The sequence below is a fragment of the Pristis pectinata genome, chromosome 25 (assembly GCF_009764475.1).
Source record: "Pristis pectinata isolate sPriPec2 chromosome 25, sPriPec2.1.pri, whole genome shotgun sequence".
Taxonomy (NCBI): domain Eukaryota; kingdom Metazoa; phylum Chordata; class Chondrichthyes; order Rhinopristiformes; family Pristidae; genus Pristis; species Pristis pectinata.
Window position 1 is genome coordinate 12,433,930 of NC_067429.1, and position 27,118 is coordinate 12,461,047.

At 39.7% G+C, this 27,118-nt stretch overlaps 1 protein-coding gene across 1 annotated transcript in view; it reads right to left on the reverse strand.

The window, feature by feature from the left end:
* Positions 1-7,721: 7,721 nt before the first annotated feature.
* Positions 7,722-27,118, reverse strand: part of LOC127583123 (caveolae-associated protein 1-like) — a 60,779-nt gene continuing 41,382 nt past the window's right edge. The window contains 1 exon segment of the mRNA XM_052038901.1: positions 7,722-11,868. Within this exon segment, the coding sequence (XP_051894861.1) occupies positions 11,143-11,868 (726 nt within the window). The 3' untranslated portion in view covers positions 7,722-11,142.

Sequence of the window (27,118 nt, forward strand, 5' to 3'; positions counted from 1 at the left end):
CATCCATGTATGGCATGTTTTGGGAACTTATAGTACAGGTCACCTTAAGTGTGATGACTGAATACACTTCACTTGCCTGGATGAGTGGAGCTCCAAACTTCTCAAGAAGCTCAACACCATCCAGGACAGAGCAGTGCTTTTGACTGGTAGCCCATCAATCACTCTGAGCATTCCTTCTCCACAGCATACCATCTACAAGTACACTGACAACATCTCCCAAACCAATCCTCATTGAGAGGATGTGGGATTTCAACAATTGCTCAATCAGCTTGCAGTGCCTAATTCTTGTCATTGTTTCAATCCTTCAGTGTAAATATGCTTCAGAAATGCTGTGGGCTTTGAATGAAGAAGCAGGTCATAACTGGAAAGTAAAGTCTGCTTTAGCATAAGTTAAATAGCCCGTCCTTGCTTTGCAGTTGTTAAAATATATGAATAGGAAGCACGGATGGGCAGGTATGGTAGTGTAGTAGTTAGCGTAACGCTGTTACAGCACCAGTGACCCAGGTTCAATTCCGGCTGCTGTCTGTAAGGAGTTTGTATGTTCTCCCCGTGTCTGCGTGGGTTTCCTCTGGATGCTCTGGTTTCCTCCCACATTTGAAAGGTGTATGGGTCTTGTAGGAGGAGATCAATAGGTATCTAATTAGTCAAGGTATCAAGGGATATGGGGATAAGGCCGGGATTTGGGGCTAGATAGGAATAGTTTTAGTTTAGCTCATGGAGCAGACTCGATGGGCCGAATGGCCTACTTCAGCTCCTTTGTCTTGTGATCTTGGGTTAGGAAGTTGTGAGCATGCTATGTTGGTGTTGGAAGCTTGGCAACACTTACGGACTGCCCCCCAGAACACTTGACGCAAAAGATGCATTTCACTGTGTGTTTCGATGTGCATGTGACTAACAAAAAGATAACTTATTTTATATTATCTTAAAAAAGGTCTGGTATCTTCAAGAACGGTCCCAACATCTTCCAGTTTCAAGAGTAGCTCTTCTTATTTCTGAGTGAGGGCAAGTCCTGGATGATCCCTGCCCCTAGTATCAACACCTAAAGACACAAAGTCTTATTGCCTATTTGAACACCATAATGGGTCTTCTTAAAGGAAGGGAAACTGTCTCCATGATGGACGATAAAGCAAGAGAGCTCACACGTCACCTACAGCTTAGTAACTAAGGGAGACGCGAGAGACTGCAGATCCTGTAATCAGGAGCAAAAACAAACTGCTGGGAGAACTCAGCAATAAGGCAGTACCTGTGGAGGCAAAGGGATGGTCGATGTTTTGGGTCGAGGCCCTGATGCAGGGTCTCAGGCTGAAACGTTGAACATCCCTTTGCCTCCACAGATGCTGTCTGATCCACTGAGTTCCTCCAGGAGTTTGTTTTTTGGAAACTAATGTGTTGTTACCGCACATAATTGCATAGAAGTCCCAGGATTTGTGATTCTTATGTGTGTATTACATTTATCCTCCTCATTTCTATGTAGACATTAAATACAAGAATATGTGGATGAAAATGAGATGAGAAAAGCACAGAGAATGACTGTAATGTTCTATTTCTCTTAAATTTATTTAAAATGGTCACTGAGCTAGCTGTTGGAAGCTGATGGAACTGTATCTGGTTAATGAACCACCATCTTCAAAAGGAAAAATATTGGAAAGAAAATTAAAAAATGACTGAGGATTTTTTGATCATTTTGTTATTTTTGACCATATATTAGTAAACCTAGCGCTCTGAAATAACGGTGGTTAATTAATTCAGCTGGGACAATTGTTAAATCTCAAGAGCTTCTGCATTGAATAGAGGATGTATCTTTGTTATGTCAATCAGGGCAAAAAGACAGAATAGATCTGACCTGTATATGTAGAGGAAATTCCAACCAATTTCAGAAGAGATCAAACCAGGAATACTATAAAAGACATCTTGGATGTTTCAATTGCCCACCCACCTAATTTCCATAGCAGGGGTTGAATGAGGAAGCAGGTCTTAATCGAAGGTGAAAGCCTCACTAATGCCTCACTAAATTGGAAATTCTTTGCTCGTTCTGTACATCTCCACACGTTTTAATTGAGATTTGCAGCTGCCCAAAAAATTGGGGGCAGCAGTTTGATGTTATGACTCAATTTTAAAAAATCCATTCTGTTGATAATTTGTCTGAAAATTAGCAATTGTTTGATGAACAATCCTATGGGTGAATCATAGCAGACCACTTCTGCATTTCCCTGTAATGCTCCATTGGAGACATTTTTGAAGCCTAACCAACTTGTAACCACAGCTGGAGTGTGAACAACATGGTGAAGGTAGATTTGGAAGTTTGTTTTTACTTGTGATTGTCATCCAGGATGTTAAAACTGATCTGAAAGAAATTGTGTATGATTGTGGCCTATTGGTTTAATTTGTCAATCACTATCAATTATTTGGCCTTGGCAGGTGATAGAGGTGCTGGTGAATAGAAAATATTGAGGACCTGGATGGTTACTTGAAACATTTCTTTCCTTTTGCATCTTCCACACATATGCAATTTTAGTGCAAAATCACAAGAATCATTGACATTTATTGCCAGAAGGAAACCTAGACTTTAGGTTAATCCCATTTCCCAGCTCTTGGCTTTAGCCTTGCGGGTTATGGCTCTTCGAATACTCATCCAGATATTTAAATCTTGTGAAGGTTTCAACCTCTACCACCCTTTCAAGCAATGAGTTTCTGACCTCACCACTTGCTGAGTGAACTAACTGTTTCTAAACACCTCTCTGAACCTTTCTCCAATTAACTTAAATATATGTGTCCCAGTTATTGCCCTCTCTGGCAAGGGAAATATGTTCTTAATATTTCCCGTCTCCAAGTCTTTTGTAATTTTATGCACACCAATGACACCCCTACTCAGTTTCCTCCGGTTGAAAGAAAACAACCCAGGTCTAGTTAGCCTCATCTCATAATTACAATTCTCCAGACCTGGCATTATTCTTATCATTACATCTTTCCTAGTGCTATCACATCCTTGCTGTAGTGTGGTGACCAGAACTCTCTGCATTAGTCTCGCTGCAGCTTAATTAATGCCTTATACAGTTCTAGCATGACCTCCCTGCTCTTGTACTCTATGCCTTAGCTAATAAAAGTGTGTCAACAATGAACCTTCTTAACTATCTTATGTTTGGGTCTGACATAAGTAAAGCTGAAAGGAAATAAGATATATTGCTATGTGATCTTTTGTTGTTAATGCTTGATAAAAATAAAGCGCCGGGGTTAGATATTGTGACAGGACTTTGCCCCATGATTTTTTGTTTCTTTATTTATTCAACATTTCCTAACAATGATTTTTAACTTTTAAGATCTATGCAATACAGCAGCCATGTCTTCACCCAATTAATGGAAGGTCCATCAAAAACACTTTCTTTTTTATTGTTTGGCAATGAAGGGCCTCATTCTCAATGAGATGAACTCATGTCAATGCACGTTGTGATTAGTGAGGTTTAAATTAAGACACTTTCAAGAGCTAAAAACTGATTTTATCATCAGAGGCCTTCTGGAGGATAGGGATGGAAGTGGGATTTTCCTGTCTGAGGGGCTGCTGTGCATCCTTCTTTATCCTTGAGAAGATGGTAATGAGCAGCCTTACTGTCCTTTGTTGGTGGTCCTCTCACAGCATTGTAAGGTAACAATTCCAAGATTGTTATCTGCACATTTCCTGACAACAATACTGATGTTGGCAGAATCACGGATAGTGATGAGGAGGTGTACAGGAATGAGACATGTCAGCTGGTTGAATGGTGTCGTAACAACAACCTTGCGCTCAGTGTCAGCAAAACCAAGGAACTGATTGTGGACTTTAGGAAGGGGAAGTCAGGTGAACACATACCATTCCTTATTGAAGGGTCTGCGGTGGAAAGGGTGAGTAACTTCAAGTTCCTGTGTGTTAACATCTCAGAGGACCTATCCTGGGCCCAGCACATAGATACAAACATGAAGGAGGTGCTCCAAAGTCTCTACCTTCTAAGAAGCTTAAGGAGATTTGGCATGTCATTGAAGACTCTGTCAAACTTCTACAGAGGTACATTGAAAAGCATTTTGATTGGTTGCATCATGGCTTGATACGGAAACTCCAATGCATAGGAACAGAGAGTTCCATCACAGATTCAGCTCGCCCCACCATTGAGAACATTTACAAAAGGTGATGTCGCAGGAAGCCCTCTTCTTGATGCTGCCATCAGGCAGGAGATACAGGAGCCTGAAGACCCACACCTCAAGGTTCAACAATAGTTTCTTCCACACTGCCATCAGGTTCTTGAACCAACCTGAAAAACCCTAACACTACCTCAGACTATATTTCTGTTTCTATCTCTCAACTTGCACCAGTGTCATTATGTTTTGTCACGTAAGCTAAAACTAAATTTTTGTTAACTTATGTCTGTTATGATTGTAACGTACTGAGCTGCTGCTATAACATGCTAATTTTCATGGCATGTATCCCCTGTGGATGCATGCCTATGGCAATAAACTTGAACTTGAACAGCAATTCCTGGCAATACTGTTGGGATCCCATGAACAGCTACCCACATGTTCATGTTCCAGGAAGTTCTTGGAATCCTTTTACTCATTTTATCAATCTTGACGAAGAGCCTCCCATGATCTGATAATCTCCATTCCATTGTGATAACCTTTTGTGAACAACGGTTAACAGAAGTTTTACATGAGAGAATGAGGAAGCAAAACTTCAACTCTAACAAAGTACATCACCAAATGTTAATTGTACAGGATGCTCTTGTGAAATAGGGAAAATTCTATTGTACCATGTTGATCATTCTCCTTCATTTTACCATGCAGATTGGTATGTGGTTTTCCCCTAGCTGTGTACTTCTTCACATGTCGTATGGCAGTGCTATTCTGCCAATTGAACAAAACGGTTTGCCATTAATCAAGTGAATTACATTTATTCAAAGTGGGATCTTGCTGTGAGCATCAAGGAACCTAAACTCATTGATAGATCTGTCTTGAACAGTTGAAGAATGGATTATATTTTCCCTTTTAAATCAATTGTTCTCTTACCACTAAACACCATGAATACATCCCTCCAGTACTTTTTGGACCCCAGCTGCTCTTTTGATCATTACATTTATATTTTAGAGCTGTGTGTTTTTCTTTAATAACCTCTTCTCTTGAGAATGTATATGATAGGTTCAGAGTCACTGCAGAAGGTAATGGTATTCATTTTTGATAATCATCAATCATTGTATTAAATTGATATTGACTATCAGTATGGAACATTTTGATGCATTGGGATATTACACAGGACCAATTGACAAAAATCCAATTGTATGATTCGTTATAATAAAGCTTGTCTTATACACATAATATACAGATGTCCTTTAGTTTAATATTGCCATTATCAGTTAAAAGTGTCACATTTCAGTCTTCTACAGTTTTAACGCAGAGAATTGATTGAAGAGTAACATAATAACTTCATTCCCAATGGAGAAAAAAAGCGATTGCATTATTGGCAATTTTAGTTGGGCTATAGGTTGCATTGCTTTTAGTTTAGGCGTTTTGTGTTTTTTTAAGAGGATATATGCTCTCCTTAGTTTTGTCCACTCTTTCTGGTCCTAACCTTTATTTGCTGATCTATCTGAGTCTCCCACCAGAACTGCTTGTTAGCTGGTTACTGAGTGGTCTCTCTAATTTCTCTTCTAACTAGAGAGGAGATGCTTTGTTCATAATCAGGATTACAGTAGATTGGGGAATCAAACTGCATCCTGCACTTAGGAATGATGTGTAACAATTCCTCCAATTGACCTTAGATTGTTGCCCAAGTGGAACCATTTTTAAGTCTACCAATATTCGTATAATAATGTTCTTTAGAATGGTTGGCTATCAGTCCTAGAGTTGTTGTGTCTGCGAGCCAAATGGTAGAGGAGTGCTTATCTCTAACCTCTAACCTACTTTTTCAGTCATATTATTAATGTGACTGGCCCAATTAAGTATCAGGTCAAAAGCAATCACAAGGATGTTAACAGTGAGTGATTGAGAAGTGTATTTGGATATTGAGAGCAGATGGTGTAAGCGTTGCATCTTGCTGACTTAGACCTCACATGTCAGATCCAGGTTTCACATTAAGCTGAGGTTTATTATGTTGCTTTAAGGTATACGAACAAAATACTCAACAATGGTTAATAGGTTATGAGGGAAGCTTGGCACTTGTATCTGTGCCCCCAATTTCATCTGGGACACTACTTTCGTCCATCCTTGTAATATTCTCTTCACTGCAGTCTTACTTGTCAGGTATAGGTTAATTGGCCACTGTAAACTGCTCCTAGTGTGTGGGTGACTGGGAGAAACTGGGGGTAGCTGATGGGAATGTGAGGAGAATAAAATGGGATGAGTGTAGATGGGTGCTTGACAGTCAGCATGGATTCAATGGGCCGAAGAGCCATGCTGTATGGCTCTTGGCATGTCAGAAGATGTCCTGATTCCTCTCAATTTAACTTCTCCTTGGTTACCAATCGACAGTCTTCATGTGGAATTCACATGACAATTCACAATTACTTTTATCTGTAAACCCAAGTCACTGTTCAATCGCTCCTGCTTTTTGTGACATTCACACCTCTTTCCCATTCCATTCTTCCCGCAGAGCTCCGATCTCATAAATAATCGCTCATACCCCATTTGACATACATACTTGGTCTGGTCCATCCTTGCTTGGAATCTTTCTAATATAAAATAGGCAACTGAGTTCATACTGCATAAAAAGGCTACTTCAACAAAGAGATATTTATACTTCATCTCAGGTTTGCAACATCTCCTCAGGAAATTATGAAACCAAAGATCCTTATCACAGTTAACAGAAACACCAGCACATGTGCAATCATGCATTAGCTGCACAAATTTTTAACCCTTAATTTACTTAGTTAAGCTTTGCATCATGTTTTAGAATTGTAGCTGTACAACTATTTACAAATAAAAGATTGTGGGATTTATTCTATACTACAGTGGTCAGACTTTCCTTGTTGAAAATAGCCATTTCAGCCACTTGTTTAGCATGGTCATTACTTAATATTGATCAGCTTTTCCCTGAAAAATCTTGCTGCACTTAACCTTTGACTACTTCATTATTTGAGGAATAGCTGGTGGATTTGAACATTGTGCAAATATCAGGGAACATGTCCAAATCTGAATTTAGGATAGAAGGAAGGCTTTAATGAGGCAGCTGTAGAGAGATGCTCCAGAAAACTCCTGCCATTACAGTCCTTCAGGAGGGAAGGAGACAAATGATTGTTGGTGGAGCTCTTACATATCTCCAGGATCTCAGATTCGATCCTGACCTCAGATGCTCTCTGTGTGGAGTTTATATGTTCTCTTCCTCCCTCTGTGGGCTTCCTTTGAATGCTGTGGCTTCCTCCAACAGTAGGTCAATTGCCTACTGTAAATTACCTCTTAGTGCAAGCTAGTGGCAAAAAGGATCAAAGGGGAGTTGATGGGCATGTGAAGAGAGAATAAATTGCAGGAGTCCAGGGCAATGGGACTATTAAGATTGCACCACTGGGAGTGGCGATGGACCATGTGGGTTGATAGCTTCCTTCTATAGCGTAATATGATAAGGTAGAAAGCTGGATAAAAATCTGTCACCTTTAAGAAAAAATGCAATAGATATGACATGGTATCTCTTTTAACTCAAGGTGTGTTGATAATTTTACACTATGTACTTTAGTGCAAAGGAATAATAACAGCCAACAAGCAATAAATTCCTGTCTATCAGACTAATTTTTATTATGAATTGTTAAGCAAAATGGAAGTACAGAATACGGTAGGCAAATATTTAAAGTCTGCTACATAATGTTCATTCATAATTGCTATTGCTAGGTTGTAAGCCAAGTATCAATTCTGATTTTTTATGCCTTAAAACATAGATATTCAATATGTCATTTATTTTCTTGTTTCATGCTGATATCCAGAGTACAGTCATATATTTAAGCAAACCATTCAAAGTGAACTCAATGCTTTATAGAAATATACATTTTGGAAGTTTATATTCTGTTGAAAAAATACATACTGCAAACATGAAACTACCTCTTCGTACTGCAGCACCCCTTCTGCATTCAGATGTGACAGCATTTGAAGAAAACTGTAGTTCCATTAAACAAATACAGCTTTAAAGAGGAAGTTGTAAAGAATGAGCTGTCAAAGCATAAGGAAGAATGCCTTTAAATATGTGGATTAGCAGGAACTGGGCATATAGCATTGAAACAGACAACATATTTGTGGCAAAGTGAATTTGGTAAGCTTTTCCAGAGTGAAGGGATTGGTACATATGTTGAGAAGCATTATGTGTGGTTGACTGACTGAGATGGAACGAGCCAACTGCTCTGAAGTCCTTTGCCTCTTCATTCTCAATCACATACTCTTATGATAACACACTGTTACTAACCACCAGTATGCATTTAGATCTCAGACATATAATGTCCAATTTCTAAACTATGGTACTTGGAAAGTGTTTATACTTATTCCAAAATATGTCATACCCAAACATTTTAATTGCAGATTTCCAAGTGTCATTGAAAAATAATAGATGTGTTTATTTATGAAATCCAAGCTAAATCATATTTGGAATATTAACCATGATATTGTATTGTATAGTAGCTATAAGCATTTAGCGCATTTGTATAAAATACTATTTCTACTTATTGAACAGAGTCAGCCCATTTATTTCAAACAAGCATTCATTATAATTGCAGACAATATTTCATACAAATGTAAAGAATTTATATTCTAATGTCACGTTATATATTTCCATGGTCATTAATTATTTGAAAGTTGAAATATTAATTTATGTCTTTTTTTTCATTGGTTTGTAAAATATTGCTTATCAATCTCCCATGAAATTACTTATGGGCAAACAAGTCTAAACAGGAGCAAGGGGCAGAGGATATTTGGATCAGAGTGCACAGACATAGCCCATTTTAAGGTTATAATTTTGCCTTTGCTTTATATTTTCATTTGAAATTGGTCTGTCCACATTTACAGTGGACACTGGCCAGGTGAATTAGTTTTGCTCTTATGAGCTAGTTCTTGCCAGTGGTGACACTATAGCACTTCTAAAGGCAGGAGAATGTAATTACAGTATGACAGATTTACAGGAGCTACTCAATTTATAACAGTAAATCTGGTGATGATATTGCAGATATAATTACTTAAGTATATTCTTGCTAAATGCAAAAAAATGCTTGTATATTATTGCATAGAGTTAAAAGAACTATAGTGTAGGACTGTTTTGCAGTAAAATTGTACACTGAAGAAAATTTATAAATTCCTCAATGAGCTGCAAAATCTCCTTTCCAAAGTTCAAGATGTTACTTACACAACTCATCAACTATCTTCTATTCCTTATACACAGCTGCTACAGCAGGTTGATGCGATAAGTATATAAATTCTTAAAATGAATTTTTATTATTACACAATAGTGATGCAGTTTTAAAGCTTGTATCATGCAACACACTACAGCTCTGCCTGTTAATATGGTCACTGCGTGTAAAAGCAAATAACAGAAAACTGGAAAGGTAAAATGTATCCAGTAATTGATTTGCCAGCTAATCCATGAATGCAAAAGATATTTCATTTTGTATAGACAAAAGCATTGACGTCATACAAGGTCCCTTCTTTTCACTCGTTGGCAAGAGCAATATTTCATTCCACTTTTTTTCATGTTCCATTGCCATAGCAATACAAAGCACATTAACCTTCTGAATCATTCCCCATTCTCTGGCCTTCTTTTCACATCCTGACTGGACCAAGTTTAACCCTTCTGAATAACAAGGCTTAATTTTATCTTTCCCCTGCCTGTGTTGTAATATGCAAAACCTTATCTATTTTTTTCAACTGCCACCATAAGCTAATGTCATCAAAACTCAGGTTAGAAAAGCTATTGAGTTAGATTATACTTTATGTGGCTGCCGATGAGAGTGCAGCAGAAAAAAAAGTGACATTTCTTTTCGTCCTTGGTTTTGCAATCTAATGTTAACTGATTGATAAATATAGCCAGCATATTATGCTGTTTGAGGGAAATGAAATCAATTAAAAAGGCGAATAACCCGAATTAATCTTCATAAAAATCTCTTTACCTTTAAAACCCTTCATTATATACAAGTTTCTCCAATGCAGAAACTAATTGCACATACATTAGGTATCCTCCTGATTACAACTGTCATCTCAGTTTGAAAGCATGCATTAATCTTTCTCACACACTTATTTCTGAACACCCTTCACATTTGATACTTGGCCTAGGTTTTGCTGGGTTTTACATGGAACCATCAGCATTCCTCAGCATATGTATTGACAGGTTTTGGAATTTCTGTGTAAATGCAGAAGTCTACATTTAAATACTGAAAACTGCTGCAGGATCACAAGCCCATTTATTTGAAAGGGAACCGTGGGAGACATGAATAAGGTATATTATTTTTAATTTTTAATATTGGTTTAATGATTGAATTATTCAAAACTATTTGGAAGTTATTTTATTTGATACAATTCCAATTTTTGATGGTCATTTTTTAAAATTGTTTCAGCTTGTATAATTTTTCAAAATGTCTGAAGTTCAGATGCACTGAGAAACTTCAACAGTTTTGACAACAATCAGAGTTGAGGCATCACCAGCTGATAAAGACTTGGTGAGCTGGATTATTCTGGCCCACCCACCTGACCTAGTTATGACACACCACATCTTGGTGTGACTCAGGGCTTTGCACCTTGAGCTGGTGAGATTGACCTTGAAGGTCTAGGGAAGGCAAATCCAAGTGGTGAGTGCGGGCGGTGGGCCCCACTCGGGAAAATCCAGCTTATTATTTAATGTACTCATAATGTAACTTATAAAGTCACAAGTGCATTTTTAAAAGGCTGTTTCCTAAAACTGATTTGACTGGGAAATGAAATCCTGTTTAGTATTCTAGTGATGAGATGACAAACAGCTTGCTTTATCTCATCAATGCAACGTTTACTGGCAATGTCCTTAGAATAACTAAGATGAGAGGATAACAAAGTTGTGCAACATAAATTTCCTAATGCATTTGTACTTTACAATCTGCTATTCTGAAAACTTTTCACTCCTTCCTTTCTATTTGCCTCAGCCAACTAGCAAGAACCATGTGACATCTCTTCCACTAAATAAAGTCATTACTCAATTCTCCTTTTCTGAAGCAGGAGTTCAGTCTCCATATCTGCATCATCCTCCAGTGATTCCTCATGGACTTCTTCAATAAGGAGATCGGTGTGGTCTTCATCTTCTACAATGTGTTCCTCTCCCTGACCTTCTATCATCTCCACCTCCTGCACCACCACATCCCCGTCTCTCATCTTTTTAACCAAGAATGTAAACGGTGGGATCCTGTAGACGGTTGTCCGACACCGTGCTTGTTTTTGATGGTTTGGTGTGAAGGACTTCTTCAGCCTTGATCTGGAGTCCCTAAGCTTCTCCTTCCGCTCCTGCGTTACTATCTTGTTGCCGAGCTTATTCATTTTCTTTTCAAGTGTATACCTTGTCTTTTTCAGATTTTCCTTTGTCGCTTGCTTGGTTTTCTCCATATTCTCCCTTGTTCTTAATTGGGTCCTCTGCAGATTTTCCTTTGTCCTTTGCCTGGCCTTTTCCATGGATTCCTTGGAGAATGCTTTCTTGAAGTCATCCATTCGCTTCAGGCTGCTCTTCTTCAGACGAACGGCTGTTGTTTCCTCTTCAATGACTTCAAGTTCAATCTCTTCATCAGAGGAGAGCGAGATGGTTTCACCTTCAGGTTTCTCCTCATTAGATACAAGCTCTTTTCCTTCTTCACTTTCCTCTGGTGCTTTCAGGCTTTCTTTTATAGACTTACCAAGGCTCAATTTTGAAGGCATTGGTGTTTCATCCTGAAAAATACAAAATGCACTATTATAGCCAAGGGTGTGACTCTTTGACAAAATCCTTATAAACATGTTCAGACATTGTATTTGATTATATGTTTTTCAAATTAGCTCAGCACATTTCACTCAGATTCAGATTAGTTTATTGTCATATACTCCAAGGTGCAATGAAACTCTTTGTTGACATGATGCTCACTGAGTAAACAGTATATATGGTAATAATAAATACGATGAAGAGCGCAAAGTAGCAGAATGGTACAAAGATTGGCAGGGGGTATCCCACTACATCTGAACCAGTGGTCCAATGAACTTGGCCTGTAATATCTTGTGTTCCACCTCTCCAGTGTAGATCCTATAATTGTTTTTTTTTAAACCTCATATTCATGCAAAGAGAAAGGGATGAAAGGATATGTGCCCATTTTTAATGGAGATAGAAAAGCCATTTATACCATGGAAATTGTGCACGAGTGAAGAATTCAGTTCAAAATCCATTTCCAGATATTCCCACCAAAGCTTTCAGGTGGTATCAAAGTGATCTCAAGAACTTTAACCCTACAGATAAGAGATCTATACCTTGCCAGCATTATGCACTCTCTCCTTTCTATTGGGCTTGTAGCAGCAATGCTAGGAGCAGCGCAACTATCATGGTGAAATAGCTGCTCCGCCCTATATTGAAACAGTGCCCCTCAGGAATATAGGACCCATACAAGACTGAGCATTTGCCTCTCCACTGGAACTAGAACATAACTAGCAGAATGAGTGTCGTTCTTGGAGGTCCCCCAAAATCCCATGACATCACAACCCTTTATAAGGAAGGAGAGACTGTATCCAAGCAAAATCATCAATCTCTGTATGATTTTCTTCCAACAGTTCAACATTAGTCAAGCACTTTGACAGTCAATGGTGCAAAATCTGATTTGCAACATCAGTGTCCAACATACATTTGGTCAAAGGACTGACCACTGAGTCCCAGGGCTCCAGCCTTCTGCCAGCAGTGTAAATATTGGAACATATTGAATGGGATATGGAAGAAGTACCTAGTCATTGAATAGAGGGGGCATCAAGGATGTGCCAAATTATAGAGAAGAGCAGTCAATGAGCTATGTTGCAAATTCCTGCCCTGAACTTGCATATCATAGGGTAGTGAAGCAATGCACAAAATCAGACAACAGACCTTTAAACCTCAACATATTATTTTCACCTTAACCTTATCTGCTATTGCTTGTCACTACCATATAGAAGAAGATTCATAGAACTATTAAGGCAGAGAAGACCATTCAGTCCATCAGGTCTGCCAGGTCAAAATAAAGCAATCTTGTCAGTCCATTGCCCAGCCCTTCAAATCCTTCTCTCTTAACTTCCTATCCAATTCCCTCTAGAAGGCATTGTTTAATCTTGTTTCCACCATCGTACAATAATTGAATGTCACTTCATAAATACTCTCCATGTAAATTTCTTTTGCTCACATCCTCCTTGTATCTTTTGCTCAAAATTTAAACCTGTTTCCTGTCCTTTAATCATATGCTAATGGAATCAGATTCCCTCTGTTTATACTATCTAAACTATCATGATCTTGCACAGATGAAAAAAAAATTACCCAACTACGATCCACAGAAATGATCAAAAATGATCTGCACCCATTATATTTCAGCTGCCTGAATTATCTGTCTGATAATCAGGAATCAGAAGACAATGTATTCCCAGGGGGAAAAAAGTCACAAAGTAGCCCAGGGATTCCATGCATGGAAGAATTTTCAGGCAAGGATTTCCTGATGCTTGATCAGTAGGACAAGCAGACTTTCAGCATGGGGAGCAGAATTCATTGAGAACACATTGAGCAAAATGCGTAGTAGCAGCCCTGGCTTTGCAGTTGAAACCTCATTGCTAACTTGGGAGGAATGCATTTAAGATGCATTCCAGAGATCTGAGCAAATATTCTGGAGTGACATTTCAGTGTAGTAGCTTGGAAGGTGTCAGCTTTCAGGTGACACATTAAACTGAGGTTCTGTTTGTCTCTCAAGCTGTGTCAATACTCAAAAGAGACCAGTAGAGTTCTCAGGTCCTGGGGATCATTTGTCACTTATCCAGTGCCACTAACAACATATTATCTGGTCACTAATCTCATTGCTGTTTAATATTCATATTTCATATTTCCTACTGGAAAGAAGCTGTTCAGCCCATCAAGTCTATGCCAGATCTCAGTGCAATTCCACTAATCACATTTCCTGGCAACCTATTCACTCTCACATCAACTCCAGCCACCTGGTTCTCCTCCATTAGGAGTGATTTACAATAACAAATTAAGCTGCCATCTTTGAGATGTGGGAGGAAACTCGAGCACTTAAGAGGGCAAACACACAGGAAGAACATGCAAACTGTGCACAGACAGAATCAGAGGTTAGTACCGAACCAAGGTCACTGGAGCTGTAAGGCAGCCTGAAGAAGATCCTTTCCTTTGAGCCAAAGCTGAATACGTGACCTAGGGGGCCTTATTGTGTATGGTCTAACTGTTATTTTTCTTGCTTTTGATGAAAAGTTATCAACCTGAAACATTGACCTTTTTTTTCTCCACTGATACTAGTTACCCTATCGAGCATTTTTAGCATATACTGTTTTTATTGCAACCTTTTAGCAACTACAGTTTTTAGCTTCCTGAGTGCCACACTTCATATGTACTTTCTAGCCTGTGAAGTGGTTTGACACATCTTAAGGTCTGCATAAAACCTTTTTAAGAACTAGTCAGCTTTTGTAAAAGTAAATTCAGTAGCCAGTTCATGGTGGGCAATAAACATTTTTATTTGCAGACTCTCTGCAGGGAAATTTAGTAGCTTGTGAGGCCAAAGATATTTCCTCTACTAAATGGTCAAGCCCTTCCCCTTGCAAAGGAAGTGAGAAACTTCTGTTGTGGGGTTTGGGACTGGGAGGTGTTGGGGGAGAGGGATCGAGTCAAAGGAAGGAAGATTGGGGCTGCTCATTGAGAAAAGATTCATTTGACCAGGATTGGTGGGTTGTTGGATTAGTAATCAGAGGTGACTGGTAATCAAGAGGTAGGACTGGTAATCAAGAGGTAGGACTGGTAGTCAATAGAAAGGTGTTGGTATTTGAGAAGTGGTGGCTGGGAGGGTTCAGTGGTCTTGCAGGAGGAGCAGGCAGTGGGTGGTTGGGAGGAGTGATTGGTAGGTAGGAGCTTTTGGGTAGAGGTGGTGCTGGGGGGAGGTGAGATTGCGAACTTGGAGATTGAGTGTAAGTTGATCAGGTGGTAGGGTATGTGGTGGGATGGTTATGGTTCCAGGAGTTTGTTGCAAGCCTTCAAATACCTCTTTGCATTTCAGCGTCCGTTGTATGTTATAATACCAGATGCAAAGAGGATATTGAATGAAAATTATGGAGTTTATTGTCCAAAATCTTTTAAATGGTTATTTATCACTGAAATGGCACAGAGCACGAGAAATATGGTGCTCTGCAATCCAGGTTCTCAGAGTCTACATTAATGTTCTTTCTTTTGTGATGTAGCCTTAAGTAAATGCTTCAGACAAAATCTCTGACCTTCATCAAATATAAAGAGTGTGTAATATAAGGAGTCTAAACTAAATATTAAAGGAGGTTTACAAAGTAATTTCCACACAACTTGGGGTGGGATTTTCCCCAGGGTAGGCGGGACCAGGTTTACTGCCAATGACTGCATTATACTGATGGGAAAATCCCACCCCCATCTGTGTTTGATCAAACTGTTTCAGAACATCTATGTGCAGAGATGTGGTGTGGTGTTACCATGTTATTTATTGTACTCGAACAACTAATTTGGCAGCAGGAGGAACTGGATCTGTGGGCTCAGCTGTAATCAAACACACATGCTGCACAGACTGAGCAAAAGTTTTTAAAACAGTTGTCTTAACTTTCATCCAAATGAAAGGGAATTTCACAGTTTGTACTGCAAATATCCTTGTAGAGGGACTGAAAAGCATTATTTTTGAATTTCCACTTCCTGTATCCTGATTAACTGGATTGTCCAAGACCTGGGAGAAAGGAGATTCCCCCACTGTGATATCAGTCCAATTTCTCACTGTTTATATTGGCCAGGATGTCCACCTTGATCTCCAGCACCAGTAACAACTGCCACTGAGGCAACAAAACAGCATGGAGCCCATTTACAGGGGCAGTGACACCCAGTGGAATGTATGAAATTTTGTTGAAAGAAAAGTTTGTATTTCCACAAGAAGGCTACAGAAAATCCCAAAGCACCTTGTAGTCAGTTAAGTACTTCTAAAGTGTAGTCACTTTCATAATAGAGTAAGAATTACACTCAATTTATGCACAAGTTCCCACAAACAATTACCTGATATTGGACAGATAATCTGCTTTTAATGATGTTAATTGAAGGATAAACTTTGCCAGGACACCACCTTTCTCCAAAATTGTGCCATTGTGTCTTTGACATTTACTTGTGATGGCAGGAGGTCCAGTTTAATAGCTAATCCTAAGGACATCTCTAAAAGTGCAGCACTGTACAAAAGTGTTGTACAGAAACATCAGCCAAGATTTCTGTGTTCAGGTTTCTGGAAGGGGACTTGAACCTGAAACCTCCTGACTCATTGGCAGACTGAAAGTCCTACAAAAGCTGAGTGAGCACTTTCATGGTGACTGACGGGAGATAGGATAGTAGAGGCGCTTATGAAGGGATGGAGACCATTTACAGGCTAAAATTTAACCAACCATGGGTTTTGCCATCAGTACCCCAGGGTCCACCACTACTTCTGGGTTCCTAGTATTAGTGGGTATTGAGCTGGCAAATGTGGTGGGGTGGAGGCTTTGAATTGAAATTTCTTTTCATGTTCATTTTTAGGGTGTGAGCAGCACCATCTTTTGTTACCCTGACCTAGTTACCTTTGAGAAGGTGGTAATGAGCAATTGACGTAATGAGTCTTTTTGATTCCCTGTAGTCTTTCTGGTGAAGGTACTTCCTCTGTGCCATTGGGTAGGGTGTTCCAGGAGTTAGATCCAGCAATGATGAAGAACCAGCAATATATTGCGATATAGCGATAAGGACAAGCGATGAAGAACATAGGATGATGCACAACTTAAAGGCAACCTGCAGGCAGTGCTGTTCTGAGACTATCCCATCTAGCAAGTTTGTAGAGCCATATGACACTACGGAGGCTGTCCTCTGTAGGAACTTGGGAATTTGTCTCCACAAAGTCCGTACAATGGTCACTTCTACCAGAGCTGCCATGGACTTTTAGAATAGTGAGGACAAGGTCAAGTTTATTGCTCACATTTGTTCACTTTCTACCTGACACTGACTCAGTCCAGTAGCTATATCCTTCAGGACTCAGCCAGCTTGGATTGAGGTGGTGCGATCAAGCCATTCTTCAATGGTTATTGAAGTCCACACCAAGAGTGTATTTTGTGTCTTTCCTTCTTTCATTGATTCTTCCAAGCATTGTTCAACATGGAGGAGCAGTGCTTCATCGGCTGAGGGAAGGCAACGGATGGCAATCAGAAGGAGGTTTCCTTGCCCTTGTTTGACTTGATGCCATTTGACATGGAGTCTAGACCCAATATTGAGGACTCCATTGACAACTGTATGGGTGGGGCCGGCCTGTCCCACCACCTCTAATGGATCTACCCTGTTGGTGGGACAATACGAACCCAGGGATTATGAAGGAAAAGTCGGGCACATTGTCTGCAGGTTATGATTCTGTGAATATGACTGTGTCATGCTGTAGCTTGGCCCTGCTGTAGAACAGCTCTCCCAGTTTAGACACTAGTCCCCAGATGTTTTTGAGGAGGACTCTACATGGTTGGTTGGTCTGGAAGCGACTTTACCATGTCTGAATCTGGGGCCTACATCAATGCCAGGTGGTCCATCCAGTTTTATTCCTTTTATTTGAATGTCGCAATACTGGTACAATTGAATGGCTTGGCTGACCACTTCAGATGGCATTTCAAGTCAACCACAGGGTCCGGATCTGGAGTGATTTCTACACTGGAGTGGGTGAGAATGGCAGATTTCCTCCAATGAAGGACATGACTGAACTGGATAGGTTTGTTGCTCCAGATTCTAGCATCTCTTGTGTCTCCAGGTTTTTATGACAGTCTGTTTTCACGGCCATCATTATTAAGATATTTGGTATTTTTGACTGAGCATGTCATTCATTCAGTCAATTTAGTAATCTTCATTTGCCTTTTCTTTCTCATTCTCTGCAGCCACACATTTGCCATCCTACCTCGCACCTTGCACCCCTCTTTGCCTGGTTGTCTCTCTATAACCCAGTACAGCAGTACTTTTTTTGATGGGCCATCAGCTGGCAACTCAATCAGACTGACATTACTCATAATCCAGTCTTTCCTCTCCCCTCCTTGGAGCATGATTCACTTAGTAAACCCAATATACTGTACTTTGCCGATGCACTTAATGCAGATTGCCCCATTCTGCACACTGACCATCCTTTGTGCCTGGGAGGTTGTGCTGGTTAAGCTCTGTTCCCCAGTTACTGACTCTGTCCCTCTGCCTGGCAACTGTCTGAAATCAAACTAGACTGTTCACTACCTTCTTGTGGTGTTTGACCCAAGATGACCTATAGACTATATAGTGATGCCATTACAAAGACCACATATTTCCACTCAAGTAACATTGCCAGTCTCTGACCCTGCATTGGTTCATTTGCTGTTGAAACCCTCAACTCGCCTTTGTTCCCTCAGTTCTTGATTATTCTGGCTGGCCTCTCTTATGCAATGCTCCATTGGCTTGAAGTCATCCAAAACCCACGGCCCAGGTCTGAACTTAGCACCATGTTCCATTCACGGTTGCCCCTGTTTAAATGGAATTGGTTGTTTGTTGCTCAGAACTGCTAACTCGTGAGATGAGGATGAGTCATCGAGGTGTACAGCACAGAAGTGGGCCCTTTGGCCCACCACATCCATGCCAACATTTTTGCCCATCTATTCTAATCCCATTAACCTGCATTAGAACTGTATCTTTCCTTGCCTTGCCTGTTTAAGTGCCTGAATAAATGTCTCCTAAACATAGTAACTGTATCTAATTCCACCACCAGCGTATTTCAGATAACAACCACTCTGTGTAAAAAAACTTACCCCCTCAGATACCCTTTAAAATTCCTTCCTCTCAGTTTAAACCTATGCATTCTTTTTTTTGATATCCCTACCATAGGAAAAAGATTTTGACTATCTACCCTATCTACATAGTTTGTTTTAATCTCCAGAAAGCAGTCAGAAGCTAAACCGAATATCTACGGCTTGTCAGTGTGAAATATTCCAGCAAGGCTTTCACAGATTAGGAGATATACATTTTTCATGCAGAATCTAAAGAAATAATGTAAACATTGTCTGGTTTACTCCATTATTCCTGTAGTTCTTAACTGATGGAGTGCACAAATCTGCTGCAGGTATTTGACTCTGGCCAGTAAACATCTGTGGAATCTAGAGATGAGTGAGCAGAACAAATGATACGGCCTGCTGCCCATTCCGATAGCTAGTGCTCCAGAAAGCCACAGTGGAGCTCTCTGCTTGCCCAATTCTTAATTTTGAGTCTAACTAGTTTGGAATTGTCTGCATGCTCCTTACAATATAAAAAAAACCTGGAACATTGAACATGCAACTATTCCTAATTTCCACTGAGATGGAGTTATACTGCAACCAATGAGTCACCCATCTGGAATAAGTTCTCCTGTTTTCTGTGTATTCCAGTGTCCGGTTGAGATCTGACTCCTTTGCACTTACTGTGAAATATGAAAGTGATGGGATAATTACAGATGTTCTTGCAGATTTTACCATTTTAAGGACATTAAAAACCTGGCTCAATTATTTTAAAATTGCATATGTTTAAAGTTCTTGAAGGCTATATAACTATTTAGCTATTTGATGTGTTGAGTCTTCCGTCTAAACCTGTAGTTCGGTTACATCCAGAACCATTACAATTGCAAAGGTCTTTGAATAGCTTGCTGGTGCCCTCTGATGACAACCATCAAGTACTGTAATGTGATCCACAGCACAAATATAGAATGATAGGGTCGAGAAGTTTTTCATCCAAAGACTCGTTGTCATAATTTGATGTGTGACCTGGATGTTTTCCACTTTGTATTTTAAACAATTTTGTTTTTACTTTGGCAGAAGTTTAAGATGGAAAAGCTTGCACAATATTTCAAAGATCTTGGCTCTGATGTTGCAATAAGAACTGTGGAGGAATATTATATGCTAAGATCGAGAAGTGACGTTTAACTTTTGGATTTAACTGCCATGTTGATCATTGAGAAAATACTGGGTTTATTCCCTGCACTCTCCAAAGATAATTAAAGGCGTTGGTGAAATATATAAATGGAATCAATTAATAAGAGAGTGTGGAACAATCATTAAGTGAAACGTTGGAATCTCCACAGCTGAGAGTTTTTAAAGATATCTCCATAAAAGGCATAAACAAGTACCGATATTGCAATTACTGTCTGTGTGGTTGCAAAATACCATGGCTAGGGAATGTGAAATATCTATGTTCTCGAAAAGCCAAAAGTAGATTGGAAAATTGCTTTTAATGCTCCATGTGGTTGAGAAGGGCCAATTTTAAACTTGCTAGTTAAACTTAAAACTCACACAAAAGCTTTTGTTGGAATTGAACCTCAGGGGGTTATTATAAAAGGTAATGCAATATGTTCTTTGGGATTGAGTCAATGGTGCAGGAAGAAGCCCTGACCACAATGCCCAGGTGCAACAACTAAGAAGGAATGGTGAGTCAGGGAGCCTCCCCAACATTACCTGATACCAAGGAAATTCCTTTCCAAGCATTTAGGCTAACTGTTGAGAGGAATTTTGTAGCTCTGAATCAAATTAAATAAAACTATCACATTCCTGTAGCTGCAATGAATTCATCCTGGCGTTTAGCATGGAATTATGTGGAATTTGCTTCACAGTAGCTTTCCATTTGGCCCAATCTATGCTAATGTTTACACTCTACTCACATATCCTTCCATCCTTCTTCATCTAAACCTCTTCTGTTCTTTGACGTAGAATCACAGAATAGTTACAGAAAAGGAGAAGGCCATTCATCCTGTAGAGTCTATATCAACTTTACATAAGAGCAATGCAGCTGATCCCACTTCTCGATCCTTTCCCCACAGCCCTTTCTGATGTCGGTCCAGCATCCTTTTGTATGCTGCAATTGAATCTGCCTCCACTAATATCCTTGGCAGTGCACTTGTTTTGCATTCTTTTTCCTTGTGTCACTTTTAGAAATGGGGCACAGTGGTGCAGCAGTTAGCTCTATTTCCTCACAGTTCGAGGGACTTGGGTTTGATCCTGATAGGTACCGTGTGGAGTATGTACAATATGGGTTTCAGCCAAATGCTCCAGTTTTCTCCCACAACCCAAAGCTGTGCTGGTAAATTAATTGGTTACTGTAAAAAATACCCCTTAGTGTTTGTAAGTGGCAAAAAGAATCAAAAGGAGGGCGATAAGTGATAAGTTGCAGGGGCTCAAGAGAAAATAAAAAAAGGGGCAATTGGGATGGATGGGATTGTTCCTCTTGGAACTGATGTGGAGCCGATGGGCTGAATATCCTCCTTCTGTGCCATAGTAAGTATGTCATTTTCAAGAAAAAAAATCCTCATTACATGCTCTTGCACTGTTTTTTCCCTCATCATTTATCAAGCATCCCTGTAAATACATCAATGCCATAAAAAAAAGAAGGGAATGTTGGAAATACTCAGCAAGTTAGGAGGCATCTGTGGAGAGAGAATCAAAGTCAATGTTTCAAGCAAATGACCATTTATTAGGTCTATTGAAAGGTCTTGTCCTGAATATCAACTCTATACGTTTCATATTTCCAATATCTGCAGCATTTTCTTTTAATATATCTCTATTTGACTCAACTGCCATGAGATTATACATTGCAACCATTATCTGGGAAGAACTTTCTCTGCAATCATTATTGGATTAAAGTTTGTTGCTTTGTGATCCATTGTTGATGCAATTGAATTTATTCTGTTAGAAAGACAATGCCACCGGAATTCTAACTACGGATGAATGGGATTGGTAGTGCAGAGCATGGTGCTGGACAGCAAAGTGGAATTAGTGCAGGAACAGTTATGTCATGCCATGGAATGGGAGAATGTAGGATTGAGGCACTGATTGCTCCCAGGTAGACACTGCAAATGGTTTAATGACTTGGAGGAAAATCTGAGGGAAAACCATCTTCAACAGCAGAGTCACAGGACTCAGCTCCAGACCAAGATGGGATTGAGTGAAACATGGGGCTTTAAGTCAGGAGACCATAAAGAGGAAAGGGAAAAAAAAATCCAAGGAATTAATTGGGAATAAATGAAAACAGCAGTGGATGTAATATCTTCAGGATGTATTAAGACAAAGTATATATAAATCCAAAGAGATAGAGTGTTGTCTTGCAGGTAATTTATTCATATGTTGAGTCTTTAAACTCTTGGTGCAAACTGAATGCCTGTAAAGCTATCGTTTAAGAAACAGATAAGCCACACGCTATCCAGTAGGATCGCAATGCTAGCATACATGTGAATACAGGGAAAGCAGTATTTTCCATGCTTAAAGAGATATGGTGGATAAGCCTGAGAATACTCATATTTAGCATGAACATATTTAGTTAACAATTAAGTCTTTCCTTCAATATCAAAAGGCCTAAATACTGGACACCCCTGACAACACAGCAGCAATTCCTTAACCACATTGACTGCAGTAAGGAGGAGGTATTTAAGAATGGGCATTAAATGTTGCCTTTGCCAGCTTGCCCACGTCTGACAACTAAGTATAAAAAAAATCAATTCCTGTTAAGCAGTGCTAGGAAACTCATTTAGAAAGTGACACAACATAGATGCCACTGTAGGAGAGATGTTTTGTTCTGCTCATCTAGGAAACCTTAAGAGGTTCAAACAATGTCTGACGCATACAATTATCTTAGTCTAACTAAGAGGATAATACCCTTTTGCTTTTCCTTGAATGAGTCAGATGAGGGATATGGCCTTCAGTCAAGTAGCTTATTTTATAAATACCTGGGCATTGAGAATATTCAATCCCTGAGAACTAAAGTGAATTTTAATAGCCTAAAGCATCATATTTCTACTCCACTAACTGATGAGCAACCGTGCCTAGAGATCTGGAGGAGGGATGAGGGAGTCATAGGTTCTTTTAGCAATGAGCTGCTTTGAATTTACAATCCAGTGGTTGTATTGAATAACTGTCAAATCAAAGTTAATTCAAACCATAAACAGCTTGGATGATCTCTGGCCTCAACAAGTGCCATAAGTGAAACTAGAGGTAAAAGAGAATGAAGGGAAATGGCAGGAAAGAAGTCCCCACTTAAATTCAGATGACAATCTATGGAACCATTGCACCTGGACTATCTGCATTGTCCTATGAAGAAGGACTGAGAAAGATTGTCCCACACTCACTGAAGAACAATTGATGATCTCATTGGAATTTACAAGTATCTGAAGGGCATTGACAGGATGGGTGGAGAGAACCTGCAACCTGAGGCTGGAAAATTTAACTCTAAGAGGCACAGTCTCAGAATAAGAGGTTGATCATTCAGGACTAAGATGAAAAGAAATGCCTTTATTCAGAGGGTAGAAATCTTTGGAAATCTTTCTATGGAAATTCACTTATCAAGTAAATTCAAGATCAATAGGCTTTTGGACTTTCAATCAAGTGATATGGGGATGAGATATTAAAGTGGACTTGAGACATTAAGATCAGTCAAGATCATATTACTGAAAATAGAAGCCAGTTTGAGGATCCTTTGTCCTTACTCCTGTTTACGTTTAGCACATGATATGGTACAAAATGGGCTGGCTCCTGTGCTAGAAGGTTGGGCCTAGCTGGGCGTTAGGCAGGCAGGAGGGGAGGGAAACCAATTTCATAAGAGGGACTTGTATGGGCCAACAGTTGGCTGTGGCATTTTTCCTAATTTGAACTTCAACATTTGAATGGGGTTGCCACAATGGATTTTTAAGCAGCCTCTCACTTGAGAAAAGCAGATTAAATATGAGGCCATTTCTAGTTCGGCTCCATATGGGTCTTGGATTTGAAGTCAGCCAAGGATCCCAACAGTTTCAGTCGTCTGGTCTTTCAGGTCTGAAAACAATGAACATTACCTAGGTTGTCTGCACTGTGCTGCGCCCAGGTACTTTGTAATGCAGGACTAAAAGCAGACAAAACACACTAAATTTGCCTTTCTAAACCTCTGGATATCCCAAAGTATCTTCCATCTAATGAAATTATTTTTGACAATGGTCATTGCTTTAACTCAGGAACACAAAGTAGCCAATTTGCACACAGCAAGGCCCTACAAATGGCAATGAAGTAAATTCCATCAATAATGTTGGTGGGATATGGTAGTTAGCACAACATGACATGCTGATCTGAATGAAGTCATGGGATCATTTCTATCTACCTCATTTTGACCTCTCAAAAACAGGCTGTCACTGTGTCTATATCTTTAAGTCTTAAGAGTATGGTTCAAACACTTGATCTTCTGATTCAGATGAGAGAGTGTCTCCTGAATCAAGGTAATTCTCAATTAAAGTCAAAAATTGTATCTACTAAATTTATGAATTGGCATCCAAATTCAACCTGTTTTCCTCCCAGAAGATACAAGCTTGAAGTCAAGGTTTATGTTTCGGCTGGAAACTCTTGCCTACAATTGGAAGTGTTTTGACAGTCCTAAACCAGGCATCTAGCTGGAGACTGACATACCAATCAGTATTCCATGCCATGGGAGTAGGATTCTGGACAATGTCCAACACTTCCTCCCATCATACCAGGGTATGGAGTTGGTGCCAGTCACGGAACAATCCCTCCATTTCGGCTGGAGGAGGGCAATTGCTGGGGAGGATACATAGAAAAAATGCAAAAGAAAAATAAATCTGCACAATACATTCAGCAAAGAATGTTGGAGAGAGAAATGTGACGTGGGGAGTGTCCTATAAGCAAGTCTGTTGGAGCTGGTATTTAATAAAAGACAGATGCTTTGCCTAATATTGTCCCAATTTACAACAATTAGATTTTATTTTGTTTTTCCGCAGCTTCCCCTCACACTTCGAATTAAACCATAAAATAAATGGCTTCAGTGCTATGCACACACAGAGAGATTAACATTAACTACTTGCAAAGAACTAATCACAAGTTGAGGGTATGAGAAACCAAGTTAACCACAGAGGGAATGTACATTCCAACTTCCAGCACCATTTTAACTACACACTCTTTAAGAGACATGGCTAAAATGCCCATGCTAGAGTGAAACTCAAAGCAGACAAATGTAATAAAGCAATTCCTCTATTGATTGTAACCAAGTTCCTTTGCACTGTTGGGTTTGAACTGAGCTCATTTCACAATGCAGTCCACTCACCTTCTGATCAAAGTAGTCAATGGAAAGTAAAGTGGCAGAAATAAAGGATTGTAGTCTAAAAATTCCATGGCATGCCTCAACTTTCATGTGTGCTACTTTGTAGAATTTCATTGGAAAATCAGTTGGAAGACATGATCAGTGATTTGCTGTCTCTACCTCGAAGTTTGAGATTTTGCTCTATTTGTGTCATAGAACATAGTACAGTACTGGACAGGCCATTTGGCCCACGATGCTGTACTGACCTTGATGCCAATTTATACTAAATATCCTCCTTCTGTGTATCATTCATATCCCTCCATTCCCTACATATTCACGTGTCTATCTAAAAGCCTCTTAAACTCCACCAAACTGCCTGCTTCCACTACTACCTCTGGTAACCCATTCCAGGCACTTACCACTCTCTGCATAAAACACTTGCCCTTCACACCACCTTTAAACTTGCCCCCTCTAACCTTGAAAGCATATCCTTTGGTGTTTGACATTTCTATCCTGGGGAAAAGATTCTGACTGTCTACCCTATCTATGCCTTGAATTTACTTATGTATTTACAATTAGTGGCACTCTGATATTTGCTGTGATATACTACATTTTGCATGATGCATTCATGTTGAGACGAGGTTCAATAAAAAATATGCGACCTGCTTCACTGAGGTTTAAAAGGGATCCGTCTAAGCCCATTGGGTTCCGACACTGGGAACTGACTGCAGGTAAGTACCCTTCAAAAGTTAAAAATTTTCCCCTTATTGAAACTGTCCTTTGAGATGTCACTAACTCACTGCTCCACCAGCACATCTGATTTGTGATTCTGATGATAATGACCATGACCGCCCAACATCCCCGCAGCAACCATTCATAACCAATGCTTGACTTGGGATTACATCTCCCTCATCCACTGATGCCTTGACTCTTCCCTCTTCCCACTCTGGATTTCTCTCCTTTCCACTGCACCCACCCCACCGTGACCCATAACCAGAAGTGACGGTGGATTAGTACTTGTTTTCTTCTGCTCACTCAACAATGGTGGAATAAGGAGCATAAAGCCCTCTGTGTGCATTAACTATTCAAGGCCTATTCTCTTACTGTACTTGGACCCCATATACAGTAGAATATTGCAGCAGCAGACCCTTGCACATAATGTGCATTGGGTCTAAAGCATATTGCCTGCTAAACACACCTCTCCAAGTGCTGAAGAACTTCTGGGACTATCTTAGAGAATTTATCTCTGGTTGTATACACCAAACAAAAACACTGCAACATATTTTGTTCGTTGCAGACACAAGAGACTGCAGATGCTGTAATCTGGAGCAAAAAACAAACTGCTGGAGGAACTCAGCATCAGCGGATGTAGAGGGATAGTCAATGTTTCGGTTCAGGACCCTGCATCAGAATATATTGTACATTGATATGTGTGTCTGAAATTCGAGTTTGGATTTTAGTAACTTATCTGTAATGTTTAAAGATTATTTGAAAGAGTGATACTTTTCCAACAGTATTGTGTAACCTTTCAAATGATTGTATACATGGAAACTACTGCCTGTATTTACAATGGAACTAAATGCAAGACCAAAGAGGAACTAATCTTTTGGAAAATGTGCAGAGCTCCTTCAAAATCTGCTCCATGGCAGCCAGCTTCAGAGCAGTGAACACCTCTACCGCAGGGAAAACTCCCAGTGGGCCTCGGGACAGCTTTTGAAAGGACTGCCTCGAAAGCTCCATTTGTCCAGTAAATTTGGGATCATTGCTCCTTTAAATGAAGCATTTTGAAGAAGCTTGCTGATTTTAAGTTACATACACACACACACACACACACACACACACACACACACACACACACACACACACACACACACACACACACACACACACACACACACA